The 22,274-nt window shown below is 42.0% G+C and overlaps 1 protein-coding gene across 4 annotated transcripts in view; it reads left to right on the forward strand.

Moving 5' to 3' along the window:
- The first annotated feature begins 3,975 nt into the window (after positions 1 to 3,975).
- The window catches only part of msra (methionine sulfoxide reductase A), a 51,289-nt gene continuing 32,990 nt past the window's right edge, over positions 3,976 to 22,274 (forward strand). For 2 of the 4 annotated variants that reach the window (XM_013138668.4, XM_029114485.2), the window contains exon 1: positions 3,976 to 4,169. In XM_013138668.4, coding sequence (XP_012994122.4) covers positions 4,034 to 4,169 — 136 coding nt within the window. In that variant the 5' untranslated portion in view covers positions 3,976 to 4,033. Of the gene's footprint in view, positions 4,170 to 6,937; positions 8,265 to 22,274 lie in introns of those variants that run through there. The other 2 variants (XM_034287783.1, XM_034287782.1) reach the window with 2 other exon arrangements.

The following is a 22,274-nucleotide window of genomic DNA, read 5'->3' on the forward strand; positions in this document are numbered from 1 at the left end:
ATTTCATAATATCGAATTTGTATTGGGATATTTAATTAGAATTTTAAAATGGTAAATGTAACTTCATGATTTGAAATGTAATTGAATGCATAGGTGATTCTTTCTTAGATACATTTTTAATGATATTATAATCACGAAATGCATATTCAAACCGTATATATTCTGTCTTATTGTGGAATTGCATGAAGTTGATAAACTTTAATTTGATGTTTACCTAAGATTACAACATTCAGCTTTTCACATTCAAATTCAGTTTACTAATTCAGTTTTCTAATTAGATTCAAAACTAGAGAGACATCCATGGAGTGCCTGCTTTCCTGTTTTTTTCTAGAACTCAAATTGCTTTGGCAAAAAATATGGAGATATATTTTGATTATATATTCTTTTGGTATTTTATGTTGTATTGGACATGGAATTGGTGAAAGACAGACAGGAGGTTTTGCTCTAAGAGCAGTAGGTGAAATTCAAACCTGCACTACATATGCAACGGAGGCAGTGGGTTAGATCACTGGACCAACCTAGGCCACAAAATATGGAGATCTCTGTGGATTTTAAATTTTTATGCATTCATTTTGTATTTGATTACATAGCTGCTGCAACACCGCTGCCTACATAGCTACATGCTCTGCTACATATCTGCTGTTTGGTGCTCTGCTGCCCACACAGCTGCTCCTCAAAGCTCTGTTAAATAGCTGGTTCTTAGTGCTCTGCTGCCCATAGAGCAGCAGCAGTTCTACTGCCTACATAGCTGCTGTTAAGGGCTCTGATGCATAGCTGCTTCTCAGTGCTCTGCTGCCTCCATAGCTGCTGATCAGTGCTCTCCTACATAACTGATGCTCAGTGCTCTGCTGCCTAAAAAGCTACTGTGCCATGTTCTGCTATATAGCTGCTGCTCAGTACTTTGCTATCTATATAGCTGCTGCTCAGTAGTCCACAGTTGCTCCCCCTCCTTTATCGGTCTGTGCCTATTTACTGGTGATGTCAATAATCTGTACAAATTATTGTATTCCATGTCCTCGAGAATTCTTGCGAACCTTGGTAAAGATGAGCGAAATCAGCTTGATCTTATGATCAAAAAGAGGAACCTAACCTTTTTGTTCAAATTCAATCCAATTGAGAAAAACACATTCTTTATGAGTAAACACCTAATTTTCTCAAATGTTCACAATTATTGGCACCTTTGAAATTCTTATTAACAAACTCTGTAAAAGTATGTTCAAATGGATATATTTAAAACAAAAATAAATCTGGGGAAATAGGAACACTTAACTGGTCATTAATGTCTTCCTTTTTCACTAAGGTATAAATATGAGGTGACACACATGCTAAAATCCCATTTATATAGTCTAATTAGGCCATATATAAAAAATGCTACATGCCTGAAAATAAAATGTTCCACTATTAGGCCAATCATTAAGAAATGTAAATTAACTGAAGCTGTAATAAATCTGCCTGGAAAAGGGCCCAATCTTATTTTTAGTAACGACGGCGGAGCCATCACCTTGATGGCTGAGAGATTTAATCTAGTAACCTTTCGGTCACTGGTCGGATGCTCTAACCACTAGACTAGCCCCACTGAGCAAAGAACGTTGAAATGACGTTGACCTGCCACTCTTTTAATTATAATTTCAATTTCCTATTAAATGTTGTTTTTGTAATTGCAGGTTAAAGTGACTTTGCTCTTGTCACAAGACTTTTTAGCCAACCTAGCTGAAGCCTTTTGGGATAAGTCCAGAACATTAGTGTCTAATTCAGGACCACTGTCCTTCAAAACCACCCTCCCATGTTTGTGATCTAAAAATGTGCACTGCCTGGAAAACAGGAGATCTAGGAAACCCAACAGGTAAACTAACACATCTTAAGGTCCCAGCCAAGGTTCCTCTTCACATCCGTGGATCCTTCTACATCTGCTTGCCAATCAGAAACAGCTTGTTCTGCAGAAGGCCTCAGTTTGAACACGTTAATATTCGCGAAGTTAACGCTGAGAGGTGGTCAGAGTGGACTGAAATCAAACGTTTAATCCAAGGGTTTGATGAATCCGGTCTGTATTCTGTGCGCGCATGTGGTGTCTAATGTACTAACCTAAACCATCCTCCCATAAAGTTTAATTAATTTGAACTTTTTTTATTTGCAAATTGATGCAAATTGTATGGATGGGTTCTGGGAAGAAGGGGTAGGTGTGAGTTCTACGGTGATCATACTTAGTTTTTTATGTACATTTTCTGCCTTCAATAACAAAAAAAGAGGCATACTAATCCCTGTGTTTCCATCTAACTGCTTAGTAAAACCATTCGTTCATACAACCAACTATTACACGGGTATATGTAAATGCGTTTAACAAATAAAGGGGATTCTGATTCTAATAACAATATTGGAAACCAGAGAAGCTTATGGTTGTTTTTGTCTCATTCAAACATCTTCCACACAGTCAGAGCACCTTCAGAGCAAAAAGGAGGCATGTATGTCTTCCAAAGACACTTAGGTTTCAGGAATAGGTTCATATCAGATTATTATGGCTGTTATGATTCAAGGCTAAGTAAAAACTCATAGGAAAATCATTGAATTGAAATGTTCAATTTAAGTTGAATTAAGTGACTGAATTCAGTATTATTTCAATTTAGTTTCAAATAGTAATACCACTTAAATGATTCAATGTGCACATTATAAATTAAGAAAATATTTGTTACTGAAAAAAAGTATTTCTTTGTCACTGAAATCTCTTATTAGCTGGGAACATTCAAGTTTGTTGCAGAGAAAAGTTCACAAAAAACAGCAGATTTTGGAAGGGCCAACAAAGTGTAAGTTTATATAATCAAAACTCATTCACAACTGTGTGATTTAACTGCAGATTTATCTTCTGAAAACAAGTTCATTCAAATCTCTTTAAATGGCAATGTTAGTTACCTTCTCAGGCATAGCACCCAAAGCCTCTTGAACAGCACTGTGGTACTGGCCTTTAACTAAAAGCTTCTCCACACTTGAAGGGGCAAATCCTTTTTAATTCAAACCTGCTCAATTGTAACTCTTATTATAACCCTTACTTCAAATTCATATTAGTAACTTTGTTATTAACTATATAGACTTTTTATCAGAAAATCTTGCCTGAGAAATAAACAGATAGCGTAGGCAATGTATTCCCAGTGTTATCCAGTTTTTTATTTTATTTGTTTTTACATCAGAAAATGTTAACATATTTTTTTTTTATGTAATGGTTCAAGAAAAGGCAATGATTCAACTCTGAAAATAATTGTATCAATGGAACATGAACATTTAGAAAAAGCTGAACAATGACTCAGAACATAGCTCAATGTTTCAAATCTAAGAAATAAATATTTATTTCCTGTCACCTGAATCTGCCTTTGTCTGAACATATTGTTACAAAGTGTAAAGTTAAAATTATAATACAATGAATCTAAAGATAATGCAGAGTTAATTAAGACAGAGACACATCTCATTTAGCAGGCGGTCTTACAACTATTTTTCACCTTGTAAAATCAGGGATTCAAACCAACACCCTTAAGCTTACTGGCCCAACTCTAACCATTTCCCTGGTTATCCAAACTCCGTGCTACGCCCAAACACTACGATAGTACAGTAGAAGATAGCTAGACAATTCATTATTTATGAAACTAACCACAAGGCTATATGCCATAAAATATACATTTCACTATACCTACATAATGACATATTTAGGTAAATGGTTTAGCTAGCTTACCATTTAAATTTGTTTAGCAATTTAAAGTCATTTATTAGCCTATTCAAAAATGTTAACATGTGAGAAAACATTTTATTTATTCAATTCGCTGTAACTAATTAGGGTCAATATAATACCAAAAGGAAATACATTATGTGCAGGTTTGGTAATAGGCTCTCCTCAGATAAATTAGGTTACATCAAGTTAATCACATTTTTGCATTATGTATGTACGAGCGTTGCTTCGTGGTTACAACACAATTATACAACTTTTGCATTACACAAGCTAGTTGTTACGGCGTATCTATCAACAACAGCAGTGTGTCGTTTCCTGGTATCGATGGTCGTAACCACTCGACTCCGTTTGATTTGGAATCGTTTTACCATGAATAAAATGGGTGCTATGTCTTCCAAAATACAGATGCCGACTCCAGAGACAGCTCTCCCCGGTAGAAGTGAAAGTTTAAAAGTATCAGGTAGGACGATACTTTCCCGTGTCTCGTTTAGTTTTAGTTAGCTAGGCTCCGTGCAGTACTGTACTCGGTTGCTAGCTAGCATACAATCATTAGCAAAATACTCTAAGAACTTGAAGTTGACCTAATTACGTTTAAAAATAAAATATAAGGCAATTATAATTTATGTATCTATCTACAAGCGCTCGTCATACGACTCTCTACCTATTTATTTGTTGTATGAACTAACCGGAAATAAAATGCCTACACTTATATCCTGCTAGCTATGTCTAATAGCACCGGAGAGGCTTTGTTTTGTTACGAAACCTCCATATTGCGCATGCGTATATTCACTTAGCTCTGCTATGAAGGTATGCAGGGTTAGACAAATACACAAAACGTTCTGATTGTCTAGTTTTGTATGGACCCCAGGAATAGTAACTGTTGCTATTGGCTGTAGCTATTAGCTGCTACTAAATTGTAATCAATTCAAAAGCGAACATTTGTACCAAAAGTGTTGTTAAATAATCACTCAATCGTTCGTATAGGCCAGAAGTTATTCATTAGGTTTTGCTGTCCAGAAAGTGACTGGATATGCAGTTACTCCCACTGGCAAGAAGTTGACTTGCCTGAGGGAGAATTTGCAGTAGTGTTTAGTCAGTTGGTGGAAAGTCACAAATCTAAAACTACATTTGCTTTAAAGTTAATAATGTTTCCTGTGTAACTCTCAGAAGCAAATAATTTAAATAGGCACTAAAATGCAAAACCTTCAGCAAGGTTAACTAGCAATGTCTGACACTTCATGTTACTTACAAATGATAATTTCGCCATAGCAGAGTAGCGGGTTCGATCTGCAGTGACTACTAGCTGATGCACTGTAGGCAGAAAGAGAAGAGAGTGAAAAGGCCCCATGACATCAAACACTGATTGCAAGAAAAAAGCAAAAGAGAGAAAATGATTGCTGTTTCTTGCGTTGTTTGGTTCTTGTCACCATAGGTAGCCTACTGTTAAATGATAACTGCAATTTGTCCTGCAGATTTCTCTGAAACAGGCCCCCTCTGAGTAAAGGTCTAACACAACAGCTAGTTAACCCGTCAAATTGTAAACAGCCTTTCACTTTTCTTCAGAATTGCACCAAATAAGATGTTCAAGCCACAGTCACACGGCTATCCCGGCTATCCAGCGGAGAGCCTTTGTGGACTGTGTGTATATGTGTAAGAGAGAGAGAGAGAACGAGAGAGAGAATGAAAGGCCTGTCGGGATCAGCTGCAGTCTGCTTGAGATGCGTCTCACTAGGGCACTGTGTGCAATGGCATGAAGCTAACCTTGCAGGGAATGGAAGGGATCCACCCTGCAGGACTGCAGTGGTGTGATTACCATCCCTTAGCCCCATAGAGCCCTGTCGGCTCTTCAATCCCAGGCTTCCCCTTGGCAACAGCACTGCACCATGGGGCTGGCAGGGTGCCAGCAGACGTAGACACAGCAATACAGACAGACACCACACCAAGCCATGTGGCTCTGCTCTCCTTGTCAAGACATCCTGATGTTGCTGTTAGTACACTGAAGGTCACACATGATGGGGCCCTGGAGCTCAGAGGAAAGAGGAAGGAAGGGTCAGAGGCCAAAACAACTATGTTGATTCATATGTTCCCAAGCGGGATTATGATGTGGTTGAAAAGAGAGTTGCAACAACGCTATCTGTTAAGCATTTTATGGACAGTGAAATTGTTATTTGCTCATGGACATGGTTGAATTCATCCGAATCTTTGTGGTTGCTGACAGGTATATGATTCCCTATTTGTTATTGTGCAGGTCACAGATGGATCTCACTCTGTGCAGCGCATATTTCATTAACATAGAATGGTGGTCATAAACTAATTTGTGTGTTAATTTGAAATTATGTGATTGTGTAAAATGAAGGTGTATGCTGTGTCATCTGCATTCACCTTCAGGAATAGTTAGGACCGTTGACCTGGGTTTCTTTGCTATTTGTATTTGAGTCTTGGCATGTATTGTAATATTGGCATCTATTTGAAAGTATTCACACATTGATTCAAATTACTCATGAAGTAATACTTTGAAATAATGGGCTATTTATAGAAATTCTGGACTGTAACTGAACTTAAGGTGGTTTGCCAGTTACAAAACATGAAGGATGAGTTGTAAGTAATGCATATTTTCACTCCCCCTTACTAAATTAAAAACATGCTCTATCACCTCCCGTCAGTTGAAAGATGTAAGGAAATATTACCTGGGATTGTACCTAATGTATATGTTTGCCTGTATTATAGTTTTCTGGCCATGGCTTATAGTCTGCTGACCAAGGGTTAAATGTATCCTAATGTCACAAAACCTATGGTGAAATCCATTTATTATTAATACCAAAATCCCTTTAAGAGAAATTGACAGCCAATCAACAGCCTCTGTTCTGTTGGTTTATTTATTCCCTATTTGGATCGCGTCTTCATCTGCCAGCCCTGAATCTATCACGCTAGGCTGTAGTGTGTGTATGTGTGAGGGGGGCATTGGGATTTGGTACTGGATTGTGGGAACGTGGAAGCAGACATTGGTGAGTTGGCACGAGTGATGTGGGCACTGAGGTGCCCCCTCAGAATGATGGGAGGTGCTATGCCTTGGCACACGATGAATAGACTTCCCCGGCATTGAAAAAGCAAAGCAGCTTCAGGACTTGTAAAGACGTCCCAGAGACTTTTCGTGGATCTCTTTGAGTGGAAGACGCAGGAACTCCCTGAGTGAGGGTGGGAGAGAGAGGGGAGAGGAGGACGGGCTGTGTGGGGGTGTGGTGAGGTTAAGAGGGTGTGTGAGCAGGCATTGGGAGGTATTAGCTGGCAAGGGCACCAAGTACCACGTGTGTGTATGTGTGTGCTTCTGAGGGGGGGCTGGTAGATGGAGATGAAGGAGATGGTCTAGTGCCAGGGAGATGTGTTGCTCCGAAATTTGTCCGAGATTTCGTTTTGATCAGTTCGCCCAAATCTATGGTTTTATTTTTGGTGGGGGGGCTTCGTTGTTTGGGGTATACTCAGACAAACAGGCAGACAGACTGGAGCACCGCCAAGGCTTCTCGGGAAGGTTGCCATGCCGAGAGAGAGAGAGAGAGAGCAGAGAGGGAGAGGAAGAGAGAAAAGCCAGGCGAGACTTGGCAGGGTTCTATAGCAGCTCCCTTTGTCTGTTTGCTCAGCTTTGCGCTAAGGAAATCAAAAATACCCAGGGTGTAGGAGCTCTGCTTCAATGCGAAAAAACAAAACCAAACAAGAAAACAAGGTGAGAACTACTTTGAAAAATTTTAGGTTGCAGAGGGTGAATGGGTGCGCAAGCAGAGTTACCAAAAAGCGATTTTGTAATTCTAGCAAAACTACACAATGCTGATTTTTGACTGGAGCAAGTTTCTTGAGCCAAGACATGACCATGTAATTTCAACTAAACCTGTCTTTGTATTTTCAAGGCGACTGAAGCCGCCATCGCTGACGCATCTGCCTTCTCGGTCTATGTCTTTGAACACATATACTCTCAAAAGTGGACCTGGCTATTTTCCATGAAGGGCTGCCAGAACGTTTGTAGCCAAGCAAGTGTCAAGAAGTTTTTGCTTTTTCATTGATTGAACTTTAAGTTGCCATCATTACATCAATGGGAGTAAATTTTACCTTCAAAAGTTTTGTAATGGTAAAAATCACTGCCTGCAATGCACCGCCAGGGTCCGAGTGGACATAATTGGCCAAAATATTAAGTTTTCTCACCTCCCTAACTGCCTCTGTAATTGCTAAGTTGGTCCCTTTGTGAGAGGGGTCTACAGCGAAACAGCAGCAACTGGTTACTAAGGCCAAGTGCTATTAGACCAAGCTTTAGAGTTCCATTGTTTCTAGTAGTTGGAAAAACTGAAGAAAATCTTACAATATCTCGTGTTCAAAGGACTGAGATTCTCCAATGTTTGGATTTGAGATCTGAGGCCAATGGATCTGCAGTAGTCTATGTGGAGGCACTGAACTCTTGCCTCTTGCTGCCTACTCTGTTAAAAGACAGGTTTACAGCTCTGAGTGGTTTTCTGTAATTTTTTCAAGACCAAGGATTCTCAGCTTCAAAATGAGAGTAGTTCTGTCTAAGGTAAGTTATATCTGTTTCTTACAGATTACCTTCTACCTAAACTCTTATGAGACCAGAAAGAAACCTTGTTTCTTTCTGTGCCTACCCAGTAAGTTCCTGCTTCTGTTTTTTTTCAGAGGGGAACTTAGTCTAGTTGTGTTTTCCTGCTATTTGAACAACCAAGGCACTTAACGATGGGGATTGTCAGGGATGACTTGAAACATCTCCAGAAGCATCGTCCATCTCTTCACAAAGGACCTGCTGTGTCAACCGTTTTCCCCCCAGAGATAGGTCTCCCTGTCCCTGAATCCCCCCAGGATTGGCACCTCATGTCATCTGGACTGTGTGGCTGATATCCCCCTTCTGTTATCTGTCACTGACACAGCAGTGCACTGTCCGGCCATTCAGCCTTCGGGAAGCGCTGTGCAGGAGGCTTTCTGATTTGTGTCTGGCACTTGATTAACAACCGCTGGGAAAGGCTAATGGAAAAGTAAGAAAGGTTCCCCTTAAGCTTAATATTGAACCTCTGCCAAGACAAATTAGAATGTGCCAGATGTTTTTGGGCAGGTAGCAGGTGGAGTTAGCAGGTGGCTCTCACAATTATGAATGTTTGTTGTGGTTACATAATTCTTTGCTTCTCCCTGTCGTGTTGAAATATTTTCGGTGATTTAATCATTATATCACATTATGTGCAACAGAAAGCAGTCAACAATACTGTCTCTCATTCAAGTTAATGAAAGCTAATGCCCAGCTCACTTAGCTGTTTAAGCTGTTACTGTACTGATGAAACATAAATGAATTTTCCAAATTTGAGAATCACCAAATCAAGGTAATGGTTATTAAGAACCCCTTAATTGTCCTTTAGATATACACATTGCGTAAATGTGGTTATATGTAAAGACTGGAGGAAATGCTACTAAGTGTTAAAGTGCTGCATTTAAGTCCTTCTGAGTGCAGGTTCATGAAGGGGTGTGGGCCTTCAGCTCTGAGACCTGGAAGAGAGAGAAAAGAACAGAGGAGACATATTCCTGCAGATGCATTAACACAGTCTTTGCTCCTGAGGGGCCTCATGAGCTCAAGTAACCTGAAGCAGAATGTCAGCCTTTTGTAGGAGGTTCATGGCAGGAAGTTAGGTCAGAAGCAGGAGGCCTTAACTCTAAGCACTATTAAATCTGGGTGTCAGATTTTAGCTGGGTAACCAACTAACTCTTGTTGTTGGCTTTTAATTTGGTTATCTATCAACAATTGACTATGAGCCTTCTGACTTGGATAACTAATAACTCTGAGCATTGCGTTTTAGCTTGGTTGAGTAATAACTCTGGGCCTTTTAGCTTGGTCAGCTACTAACTGGGCTTTTTATCTCGGTAAACGTATAGCCTAACTCTGGGCCTTGTCTTTTAGCTGGGATGAGAACTAACTCTGGATCATACGGCTTGGTTAACTTAACTACCAACAATGGGTCTTCTATCTTGGTTAACTACTAATGGGCCTCGGGCTGACATTTAACTTGGTTGCCTGAGCTGTAAAAATTACAATGTAAAAAGTATGCCTGTATTCAACAGTTTTGGAAAGTTCTTGATTAAGAGCTACATCACCAGGTAAATGGAGCGCATAACTAATCAGTGGCCTTAATTTATATTTTTTAACTTTTCCTTTTTATTTAATTGATCACTGGTTAGTTCTGAACTCCCTTTAACTGGCTATTTAGGTCCTAGTAAGAATTTGCCTTGAAGTGAACTCAGCGAAACACGTCCAAATAATTTTACCTTGTACTTTGTACACCTCTGCTGCTAGCCTAGCTGGGCTATTGGTTAACTACAAATGCATAGCATTTTTAACTGCTTTTCATTTTAATACTTCCAGTTTTAGACAATAGAAGTGTGATTCTGGCCTGTCTCAAATTTAGAATGCTTTGAAAGTGTTTGTAACTGAAGAGGTCCAGTGAATTTGATATATGTTGGACTTCTTAGAATAACTTGAAATCTCCAGATGGTGGGACTGATTGTCGGTTTTGTGAGTGACTGTGTCTTATGGTCATGGTTGGACTGAAACTTCAGCCTCCAGGATTCACTCAACTGGATGGAGATGTTGTAAAGGATGAGGAAGCTCTCAGATTTTTCCAAGGTTGGCTTCTCCCAGGTCCACCCATGCATGCATAGTCAGCTCTGCCTGTCAATGAATTATTCACAAAGCTCTCAACTTCACAGGTCACTGTCACCCAGCAGTTTTCTTACTTTCAAACTTAGGTTGCTTGTGAGACATTGTGCGAATGTATGCATAAATCTAAAGGCTCATCTGCCTTCGTTGTGCCTAAATTTGTCTTAATTTGTTGAGTAATGATGCTGGCTAATGCCGGCATAGTGACATGAAGGAAATATCACCACGAGTGTCCCTTATTTACAGTGATGCTAATAACCCCACAGACAAAAGTTATCACCACACTTGCCTTAGAGAACTTATATTACATTTTATTTATATGAGGTTTAGGATTTATTAGGATGTCCATTGGGTACCACAAAACAGAAGCTACTCTTCCGTGGTGCACACAACCCCTACAGTATTGTTACATAAGACACAGACCAGGAGAGAGCAGACAGAACTACACACCGTGCCTTTGGAAAGTATTTAGACTCCTAAATACTTTCTCCTCTTTTTCTTGTTGTTTTGTTAACTTAATTTAGAATTGATTTAATAAATGTGTTGGCATCAATTGACCCACAATACTCCGTAATACCAAAGGAAGACACGTTTTTAGGGGTGTACTCACTTTTGTTGCCAACGTTAATGGCTGTGTGTTGTGTTATTTTGAGGGCACAGCACTGTTATACAAGCTGTACACTCACTACTTTCCATTGTGGCAAAGTGTCATTTCTTCAGTGTTGTCACATGAAAAGATATAATCAAATATTTTCAAAAATGTGAGGGGTGTACTCACTTTTGTGAGATACTGCATATAGGTTCATCCCACTCTCAACCACAGTCTTCAGAGTTATAATGTTATTTTGTCTTTCAGTCTAGATCCAACATTCTTACCTCCCAGGCTGCTCCTTCCTCAGCTCTTCATGACAAACCACACACTTTTTTGGTGTACAAGTAGTGTCCCATGTAGTGTCAAACCTGACTGGGACCAGTTTCTGGACTGAAGGAAAGTACCTTTTGTGTCTACACTCCCTGTCTTAGTAGGCATGTTATCATCACTTCACACCAAGCAAAAAAATCCTATATCTTTGAATATGAATATCTTTGAATAATTGACTGGTTGCCAACCCTGTGTATCCAAAACCCAGGTGGAAGTGCCATTGAGGGCAATACATTAGCTTGTCACACAGTGACTCCCCCCGATCTGAAAACAGTTAAGTATAATCAAGAATCATTATATTTGCCCTGGGCACAGAACTTTAATTAAATGAAAGATTAGATGAAACAAATTAAAGATTTATTCATTAACCTCAAACCCAGCAGGTGGGGATGATTCATATGATTAATGATGTCATGACAGTGTTAGTGTTAATGATTTTCTGTGAATTTTAGGAAGTCTTTAAAAGGTATCTTAAAATGGTGGAACATTGTTGCAACCGGCTCATTTATGTATTCATTAGTGTGTTTTGTGTGTGGTGGTGAGAGATACGGTGACCTGACTCATCTCATTACTGAAAGGAATTACACCGAAATATGGCTACTACGTCTCATATTAGCCATATATTGACTATACGACCCTCTGCCTTTTCCCCATGGCCGCATAGACTCCAGCTTAAGGAACTGATCTGGAATTACATTGTACGGTGTAGCACTGGGGGTCCCCATTGCTTTTCTTTCAGTATCTTTTCCCAAGAGACCATCTGCTAGGATAAAGAAGAAATCAAGCAAACTAGTGCCACTTCCTGGTTCTTATAATTTGGTTTTAAATGAGCATCATTAAGAGGATCATCTGCCTAATGATCTTTTGCTTCATTTGTCAACTAGCCTCTCACCTCAACAAACTCTAATATTGTTTCAGCTTTCCTATTATACTGTAGCTTAGTGGACCCCTCACTCTCTCTCTTGTTGTTTCATTAGCCTTTCTCTCTCTCATCTCTTATCTCCTACCTGTCTTTAATCTATTGCTCACTGGCCTCTATCTCATCAGTCCCTCATCATTCTGTCTCTCATTAGTCGCTCTCTCATCAGTTTAATTTCTTATATCTCTTTCTCTGTGTTCTGTCTCTCATTGATCTCTCTTTCATCAGTTTCATCTCTTTTCTGGTTCTCGTATTCTCCCACATCTGTCTCTGTCTCTCATCTCTATCATGTCTTTCCTCTTTCTGTCTCATCTGACTATCTGTCATCAGTCTCATCTATCACATCTCACATCTCTCATCTGTCTCTCTCATCTCTTATCTGTCTCACTCTCATCGGTATGTCTCACCTCACATCTCCCACCTCGCCTCTTTCATCTCACTGATTGTTTGGTTTGTTATGTAACTCACCTGACCTCATGTTGTCAGTGGGTAGGAGTGCTGAAGGTTTCAGTTTGAACACACACACACACACCTCCCCTTCTCAGCACAAGCCTTCATTTCAGGGCTCCAATAGCAACGATTGCTGTGCTGTTGCCATGTGTGGAGGCATTGCTGTGGCGTTGCTTGGCGGAGTGGCACGATGGCAGATTAAGCCTTGGTAACCCTCGTTACGCAACCTCTCTTGATCACATAATGGACTGCCATTACACATAAGGTGGTATCCTATGTAACCTTCTTACTCTGTGGTGTCACCGGTTAGAACAGAGCGTTGGTTGTATATATGGCTGTTGGCTTCTGGTCCAGACCTCCTCCGCTATGGCTGGCTTCTGCTGTGGCTGCTTGCTCGGATGGATTTCCATTAAGTACTTTGATTAGTGCTTTTCTCTACCGGTGTGATGCTGGAAGCTGGGCTCTTAAATCAATGTGTGATATATTTTTGTGTGGTGTAAGGCTACTAGGTGTGGGGTCAGGTGTGGTCGACAGTACAGAATGTGGGCAATAAATGCTCTGGTATATAGTGTAACTATCTTTCATGATTTTATATGGTTGATAGTGTTGGCTTATGGCTCTTTTGCAGAATAATAAAGGACCCAAGTCAGGGGGGAGAAGCGTTCCTTGTTGTTTATTCACAAAATATAGTACATGTCTGTCTTAGATGTTCTGCCTTCTTCCGATCTCTCTCCTCGTGGTCTTTCCAGATGTCTCTGTGCTTCTCCAAATGTCATGGTCTTAAACAGTATATATACTAAACCAAAGACCAGCACTTCCTGCTTTCTGGACGTCTGCCAATCATATAGGTGTGTTTTACATAATGCATCCTAACCATGTTTGGTATAGTGTCCCTTCTTGAGTCCTGGGGCCCTTCTAATAATAGACAGCAGCTGATAACTATGTGCACCTCATATAGCACCTACTCAAACATTCTTCCTCTGTGTTGTGTTCATTTAACAAGAGTATAGGACTATCATACATTTAAGACATTAGGAAAAGACATGCTTTCTCACAATAGTGTGTTGCAAGAGGAGATGTCGTTTCTGTTGGTAAAGATGTTGTTATCTTTATCATGAAATATGCATTTTTGTTGAAGCTCAACACCACTATATCCACATTTCTCAAGTGTTGGCTCATCTCCAAAAGCGTAAGTGCCTCTTGAGCTTTATCGAAATGTTCTCCGTCCTTGATTTGTATAATCCATTATTATGGAGCATTGCTCTTGATTTAATTTGGATTCTCAGTTACACCCCTGGGGAGGTGGTTCACACTGTTTTTAGATACAAACCACGATAGATTGGTTTTGGCCTACAGACAGATTGTGAGCTGGGGTACACAGGAATGAGTTCCCTTTTACTGCTTTCTGTCTTCCTAACCAGGAAGAAAAGCACAACACCTGAACAAAAAACCGACACAGTTAATGATGCTTGGTGTCCTGAGTCCTGAGCTGTTTTCCTCCAGTTTTTCAGGGTATGGGACGAGCAAAACTCCCTTTTAGCCGCTGTTAAGGAGCAAGGCTCGATACCATGTTTGATGTTGACATATACAGTCAGTTAGAGATTAGGAATCAGATCATCCCTCTTGTTTCTCCTCATTGTCACAATTGGCACGCGCACGGACAGACCAACATGCAATACAGATGCAGCCATTAATTCATGCTTACAAACGCACAGCACCTTATATATGGTCAGTATACACAGAATACCCCTATAATGACACTGTGAAGACAGGAATTACGCCAATGTATTGAAAATGAAAAATGAAAATATCTCATGTGCATAAATATTCAGACCGTTTGCCATGACACTCCAAATTGATCTCAGATGCGTCCTATTTCCTTTCAACATCACTGAGATGTCTCCAGAACTTGATTGGAGTTGACAATGTCAATTTCAATGAATAGGACATGATTTAGAATGGCAGACACCTGTCGTTATTAGATCCAACACCAAGCCATAAAGTATAACGAATAAATGTTTCTCAGAATGTATTTTTGCTTTGTCATTATAGGGTATTGTCTATAAATTGATAGATTTCTATGAATTTATGAAAAAAGTGCATAACACAACAAAGTGTGGAGAAAGTGAAGGGGTCTGAGTATTTTCCGGAGACACTGTACGTGACATGCGCATGTTGGCCATCGAATGTCTGTGCTTTTGAAAAGCACTCCCGTATTTCTGGGGCAGAAGCATAGTTTCCCCTTAGAGAAATGACCTGACTTGTTGGGTTTGCAGTGAAGACATTAGCTCTAGTTCCGGTGGGGGGGGAGGGGGGGGGGGGCACAGGTGAAATGTCAGCCATTTTAGAGCTGATTGGTGTGATACAGTTAGCTCCTGGTGTGGAATATCCCCTCTTGCTCATTAATCTGCTTTGACAGCTGTGTTAACGTCCTGTGTGCAGAGAGGTGCCTGGGATAGCTCCCCATTGCAGTGGCAGGGTGGTGTTTCAGGAGTGTGCTGTGTAAAGACAGTTTAGAAGAAGAGTAACTTTGAAGTGATTCCTTTAACTGGGTTCTGCTCTCTCCCTCACCTCCCTCTCCAGCCGTCTCCCTTTCCATCCCCCACCTTCGCTCTGATTGGTTGAATTAACTCTGCAGCCTCCTGTTGTGAATAATTACTTTTGATCCAATGCGGATCTCTCTTTCTCTCTCTCTCGCTCTCTCTCTCTCTTTATCCGTTTCTCTCACTCTGTCTTTATTCGTCTCTCTCGTTCTCTCTCTCTTACTCTGTTACGCATTTTCTTTAGAACATTCCCTGTCCCGTGTCCTGCACGCGCACACACGCACGCAAACACACACGCGTGTGCAAAAACACATGCACACACAAACACACACACACACACACACTCTGCAGGCCCTTTTAAAAAGTGTCCCTGGCAGCTGGTCCATGAGTGGGGGGAGAGGGACAGAGGGAGGGGCCTGCTGTGTTATTGGGACAGGGCCCAGCTGAGTGCTCTGTCTGGCCCCCTCCTTGTTGGCTGCAGCACAGGACGCGACTGGACGGGACGTCCTCCAAACAGCCCTCACAGCAGCCCAGAGCTAGCACCCTCAAATGGGCAGAGGAGATGGAGTGGAGATCTGGGTGTCCCTGGTAGAGATCTGTGTCCTGGTCGTGGCCCGTGTGTCCAGTCCGTCCTGCCACACCTCATCCATCCATCTTTCCTCACTTATTCCCTAGACACCATCCATCCTTCAGTCTTTCCTGATTCATTCCTCATGCACCCATTAATCCTTGTATCTTTTCTGTTCTGTTTTACCCACTCTTAATATCCAAGAGCTCCCATTTTAATGCCGTTTAGCGATGCATGTCTTGTTCCCATAGAACGTACTACTTCTTCCAGTATGGCAGCTTGTTGGCGTCTGAATACTGTATTGCATGAGCTCCTTCCTATTCTGCCCTAAAACACCCAGGCCTGTCCTCATCGTGTCCAAAGCACAGGTTAAACCCGCCGGTTGTCATACATCGTCCCTGCAATTACCAGACACGGTAAAAATGAGAGAAACTTAGCATATTAGAGAGTTGTTTCTGTAGCTCCGTCACAGAGGGTTGTTAAAGCCTGTCAGTTCTGTGAACATAGGAATCTGGAGCATCGGCAGGGCATGAAAACGCTCTGTCTCTTCCCATGAGAGTGACACTGTCTTTCTGCTTTGCTTACAGTGCATGTGTTGCTGAAGATTCATTTCTGAGGCGAAAAATATGCGATACACTCTGAGGTATGTCGGGAGCGCAGAAGGGAAGCCGTTCCTCTCCTCCCTCCCTCTCTTTTCTGATCTGACGTTTCTTTGGAGATGCAAAGAATGTGTCAAGCGCCATGCAGTGGTGGGCCTGCCTTGTGAATTGAATTATAGAGGAGGATAATGCAATCCCTGATCTCTACCTGCTCACTGTAATGAAATTAGCAGATAAAAGCACAGCTGGACCATTTTGCATGATATTACTCTGTATGGAAGTTTCAGGCTGGCCCTGGAGAGAACCCATCCTGGGAAATAAGCTCTCTCTCTCATTTCTCTTTCCCTCTGTCTCTCAAACCCTTCTCTCATAGTCCAATTCCCCCATCTCCTCTTTCTGCCCCCCCCCATCTCTCTCACTCTCTTCCTGTCTCACTCAAACCCTCTCTCATACTTCAACATCCCCTTATCCTCTTTCTGTCTCCTCACCCCCCCTCTCTTTTTTCTGTCTTCCTCCTTTACCCCCCCCAGGGCAAACAAATGACGGCTATTTCAGGAACTTCAGCATCATTATTACAATTTTGATTGGAGCACTGTGATGGTGGGGAGCAGTGCACTGTGGGTGTGCCGTGCTTTAACATCTAAAAAGTAGATAAGCATTGTGCCTATGCAGAGAAATCCAAGAACAACAGTTAAACCATTCATTTTAATACAAAATGCTGTGACTGGATTGTGCGTTATTGTACTCTGGTCTGTTATTGGTGTTGAGGGGTTGACACCAGTTCATTTGAAATAACTATCAACATTGCGTTTTTTTGTTTGTGGGTGGGGCTGTTATTTGCATGCATACATGCAGTCTTCTATAGTCTGCTGTATTCAATCACCCCCACTTCAAACATTGCTGTTTGTTCAATAAAATGTGACGGCTACGAGCAGTAAAGCGATCCCTGATAATGGAATGCCTTGTCTTTCACGCACCACAACAAAGGAACAATATCGGAAGATGCAGTTGACAGGCTGGGTGCTTTTATCACAATTATCTTCATAGCACCTTAATTGCAGGTAAAGCACTGGCTGCCAAACTGCCCATTATTCCACAGGAGAAGAAAGCTTGTCTGATTGCTGCCTGCCACAGCATCCTCCTAACATCCTCCTATTTTCCTTGCAGAAAAGGCATTGTTATTTATTCCGGACCTGGGATCAAATACTTGTGTATTTGAGTATCTAATAGAAAATACAAAATCAGTGTATTCATGAAAACAAAGCTTAAGAAATTGAATTTTGGAGTATTACAAAATCTATGAATACTACATAATCTATCTAAAAATAATTTAGAATAGGATCAGCCAACCCAGAGCTTTTCATAAATGGGTGAACATCTCTAAAGATATGACACACTGTGTTCATGTCTTTTATTTCTCTTGATGTTGAAATGAATAGTAGCTATCTGCACTGAACCAAATCATAAATGCAACATGTAAAATGTTTCATGAGCTGAAATAAACGTATTTTTCCACCCAAAAAAGCTAATTGCTCAACTAATAAATACCCACATTTGTTAACATCCCTGTTAGTGAGCATTTTGTATTTTCCAAGAGGATGCATCCACCTGTCTGGTTGGAGTATGAAAAAGACCAGCCTCCCAAACAGATGAAGAAACTGTTGGTGTGTGTCTCTAGGAAGCACATGTGTGCTCTTCCTCCACAGGGTCTTGACCTGACCTCAGTGGGCTCCTTCGATTGCCATTGGCTTGCTGGATGAGGGAGCTCTTCCCAGATGAATCAGGGCTTCAACTGTAATGGGGGGTAACACAGTAAAAAATGTAAAATTGTTGCATGCTGTGTTAGCACTGTGTTTAAATGTCTGTTTAGTGTAATATAGTGCATTAACATATTGTATGGCTGCAGTGCCTCTGAGAAATATTGTACATAAAATAATAAATAAATAAGTCTGAACACCAGGCAGCCACATATCTAAGACTGTGGTGGTTGCCTCCGCAATCTCCCCCATTATCTACCAGCCTCCCATGCTACCCTCCCCTCCTCCCCCAGCCTCCCCCTGCTCCCCCAGAACGTTTCTTTTTTTTGAGACCATTGAACAATGTTTCACTGCCACAGAAACCGGAAGGATATTACTAGGCTTCACACAGGGTAAATGTTTCTTCCTTCTCCTTAGTTGATGCAAATGGCTCACTCACTCCACCAACCGTCAGTGTTAAGAACAAGGTGGACATCCTTACTGTCCCGCTGTAGGCCTGGAACACCCACCCATCCTTACTGTCCAGCTGTAGGCCTGGAACACCCACCCATCCTTACTGTCCAGCTGTAGGCCTGGAACACCCACCCATCCTTACTGTCCAGCTGTAGGCCTGGAACACCCACCCATCCTTACTGTCCAGCTGTAGGCCTGGAACACCCACCCATCCTTACTGTCCAGCTGTAGGCCTGGAACACCCACCCATCCTTACTGTCCAGCTGTAGGCCTGGAACACCCACCCATCCAACCTGTCCAGCTGTCCAGTTTCTTATTCCAGTTAAAATCATTGCCAGCTAATGTTTTTCCCCCCTTTATTCACTGGATCCACTGAGGGATGGCTCTCGTGCCAGTTCTTAGAGTTGATTTACAATTAAACAGAGTCAAGCTATATTCTAATGATTGTTAGCTGAGCAAGTTTTATTGCGCTGCTAAGCTCTGTTACTAACAAGCCCTGTTTTTTCCTTAGTCCCTGTGGGACGTCTAAAATGCTTTGCCCTTTTTTCAAGCAATGAATAAGCCTCTTTTTTCTCCAGGAGACAGTTTGGCATTTTCAGAATAGCTCAAGTAGGAACACACTCCTATGAGTACCCTCAAACATGCTCCCCTTCTCTCTCTCACTCACGCACACACACACACACACACACACACACACACTCTCACATATGTCATTTGAATTACCAGCCTCTCGTTTGCGCGATCAGAAGCCCCTTTCCTGCGTCTCGAGCCTGGCTGACCCCCCTGTAGATTCAGGTCATGGTGAAATGTGAAGCCCCCAGTGTGCATCGCCTGTGCCTGGGCCCATTTCCTGTCTCCCAGTAGCATGTTGACCGGCCGGGCTGGCTGGCCAACAGCTGAGCAGGCGTCTGTAAGAGGAGAGAGACCGGGATGTAATGTGATAATAGCGAGTGCTCTGAATGAATTTGTATTGATGTTCTCTGTTTAAGAGTACTGGGTGGCAGACTCGCTGTTTGAATGTTGTGCCAGTAAACGAAGTCACTGGTTTGAATCCCAGCGCAGACATGGTAAAATGTCTATCTGTGTGCAAGACACCTAACCCTAATCAGAGTCTCTAGGTATGAGCAACGGCTAAATTACTAAAATGACAGTTTGCTGTTAATATAGGATTCTGAAGGTGCTCCCTCCCTCATTTTCTCGCTTCCGCTTCCTCCATTTTCTTTAGGTCTGTTGTTGCTCCCACGTTGCAATCAGCGACACCAAACACTGGCACCAGCTTAGACGCCGCCTAAACACAACAGCACCTCCGTTTCAATGTGAAGGGCTCTCAGTTTAAATATTCCTTTGATATCAGGCCTCATGTTGAATTACGCTACCGGTCAGAGAGGCATGAATCTGGAGAGAATATACTGTAATGTAAGCAGCACAGGATGCACTTGGCTGATGTATGTGGCTCAAGTGGCTTATTGACCACTTGAACGGCCTAACATTAAAAGCACTCCAGATCACTATGCCTATATAAGGCGAGTCTGCATGTTTCTTGTCGCTCCGTCCCGCCAGTGAGTGTAATGGAAGGGCCTGGCTAGAACAGCGTGTCAGCAGTATGCGCTTCCTGTCAATGGATGCTGTAAAGCCCTCTTAAGGGTCACACGCATACTGCCTTTTAATTGGCCATGCCATGTCACGATGAGTGGGGAGGAGGTGGGAGTGAAGAGGAGAACAAATGAACAGGAGAGTGGAAGAGGAGAGAGACTGCGTGAACCCTGACAGTGGCCCCTGACCGGTAGCTGCGGCTATCACCACCTGATCCTGGGGGCTTTCTGTCCAGCTAGCATTATGATGTGTTGAGAACACCCGGGCATGCACGCGAGCGCGCACGCGCGCGCGCGCGCACACACACACACGGCATTAATAATTACCTGAAACAATGTGATGTTCCCTCAGCGGTAGAAAGGCTTTTGTTTTGATTCCTGGGCTGTAAGTAAGATCAGAGTAAAGCCTCCATGCTATCTGTAACGTGACCGCCCCCACACTCCCACCTTATATGATCAGCTCCTGGGTTTGGATGGTCACAGGTCCCTCTCATATCCCCCATGTTCCTCCCCTCTCCTCCTCCCTTCTTTTCTCCCGCTCGTCTCTCTCCATTTCCACCTTCTTCTTCTCTTCTCACTGCCCCCTCCCCGTCTCGCCAATCTTTCTGTCTGTCTATTACAATCTGTCCGTCATTGGGGGCGGTAGCAGGCAGGCATCCTTCATTCGCGTCTCTGTCTGAGTCACCGTCGGTACAGGCCAGGTGTAATGGTGTGGAACGGGCCAAGGTGAACGGTTATTACATATTGACTTCCTGATTGCTGGGTGCAGATGCACGCTCATTTATGGTCCTGTGGAAGAGTGAGCAGGGCAGGCAACAGAAAAGACTTAGCGAAATGGACTGAGCAGAACTGGTTGGGCAGAAGAGACTGAGCAGAGCAGACTAAGTAGGAAATACTGAGCAGAATGGACTGAGCAGAGCAGACAGCCGAAAGGACTCATCCGAATGGACTGAGCCGAGAAAAGACTGAGCGGGGTAGACTAAACTGGGCAGTTTCTTCTCTGTGTTTCTGAGAGGTCACAATTAGCGCATAGCAATTAAACAAGACCAATTTCTATTGGCTAAGCGCTAGCCATGGGTGTTCAACAAAACACAGCATGGGTTGAGTTAGCAAATTTTACTTTTAGTGCCCTGAAAATATTAATAGAAACTGTTGTCATTTTTAAAAGGTGAAACAAATGTTTTAAATGGCACACAAATAAGCTGAAAATGTACAACCATGTTTCCAAAACAATTTGGGACGCTGTGTAAAATGCTAATTTAAACAGAATGCAACGATGTGCAAGTCATTTAAAAAATTGTACAAAGACAACATATCAAATGTTATTGTTTTTGGAAAAATGTATGCCCATCTTTAATTTGATGCCAGCTACATGTTTCAAAAAAGTTTGGACAGGGGCTTGTTTACCGCTGTGTTGCATCACCTGTTCTGGTAACAACACTCTGTAATCGTTTGGGAACTGAAGACACCAATTGCTGTAGTTTTGAAAGTGAAATGCTGCTCAACAGTTTGGGGTCTCCTTTGTCATATTTTTCGTTACATAATGCACCAAATGTTTTCAAAGGGTGACAGGTCTGGACTGCAGGCAGTCCAGTTTAGTACCCAGACTCTTTTATTACAGAGCCATGCTGTTGTAATATGTGCAGAATGTGCTTTCGTCTATGCATGGTAGAGTTTTAACTTGCATTTGTGGATGCAGCAACGTACTGTGTTTGCAGAGAATGGTTTTCGGAAGTAATTGCTGTAGGTTTTTAATGCAGTGCCGCCTGAGGGCCCGAAGATCACGGCCGTCCAATATAGATTTGCGGCCTGGTCCCTTGCTTGCAGAGATTTCCTTGGATTCTCTGAATCTTTTCATAATATTATGTATTATTATCTCAACTATGTTGAGAAACGTTATTCTTAAATTGTTGCCCGATTTGCCTGCGCAGTCTTTTACAGAGTGGTGAGCCCCTACCCATCCTCACATCTGACAGACCCATCCCATCCTCTGTAGAATGATCTTTAATACCCAATCATGTTACTGACCAGTTGCCAATTGACCTAATTAGTTATGTGATATTCCACCAGG

This window comes from Esox lucius, chromosome 18 (genome assembly GCF_011004845.1).
Source record: "Esox lucius isolate fEsoLuc1 chromosome 18, fEsoLuc1.pri, whole genome shotgun sequence".
NCBI classification, from domain to species: domain Eukaryota; kingdom Metazoa; phylum Chordata; class Actinopteri; order Esociformes; family Esocidae; genus Esox; species Esox lucius.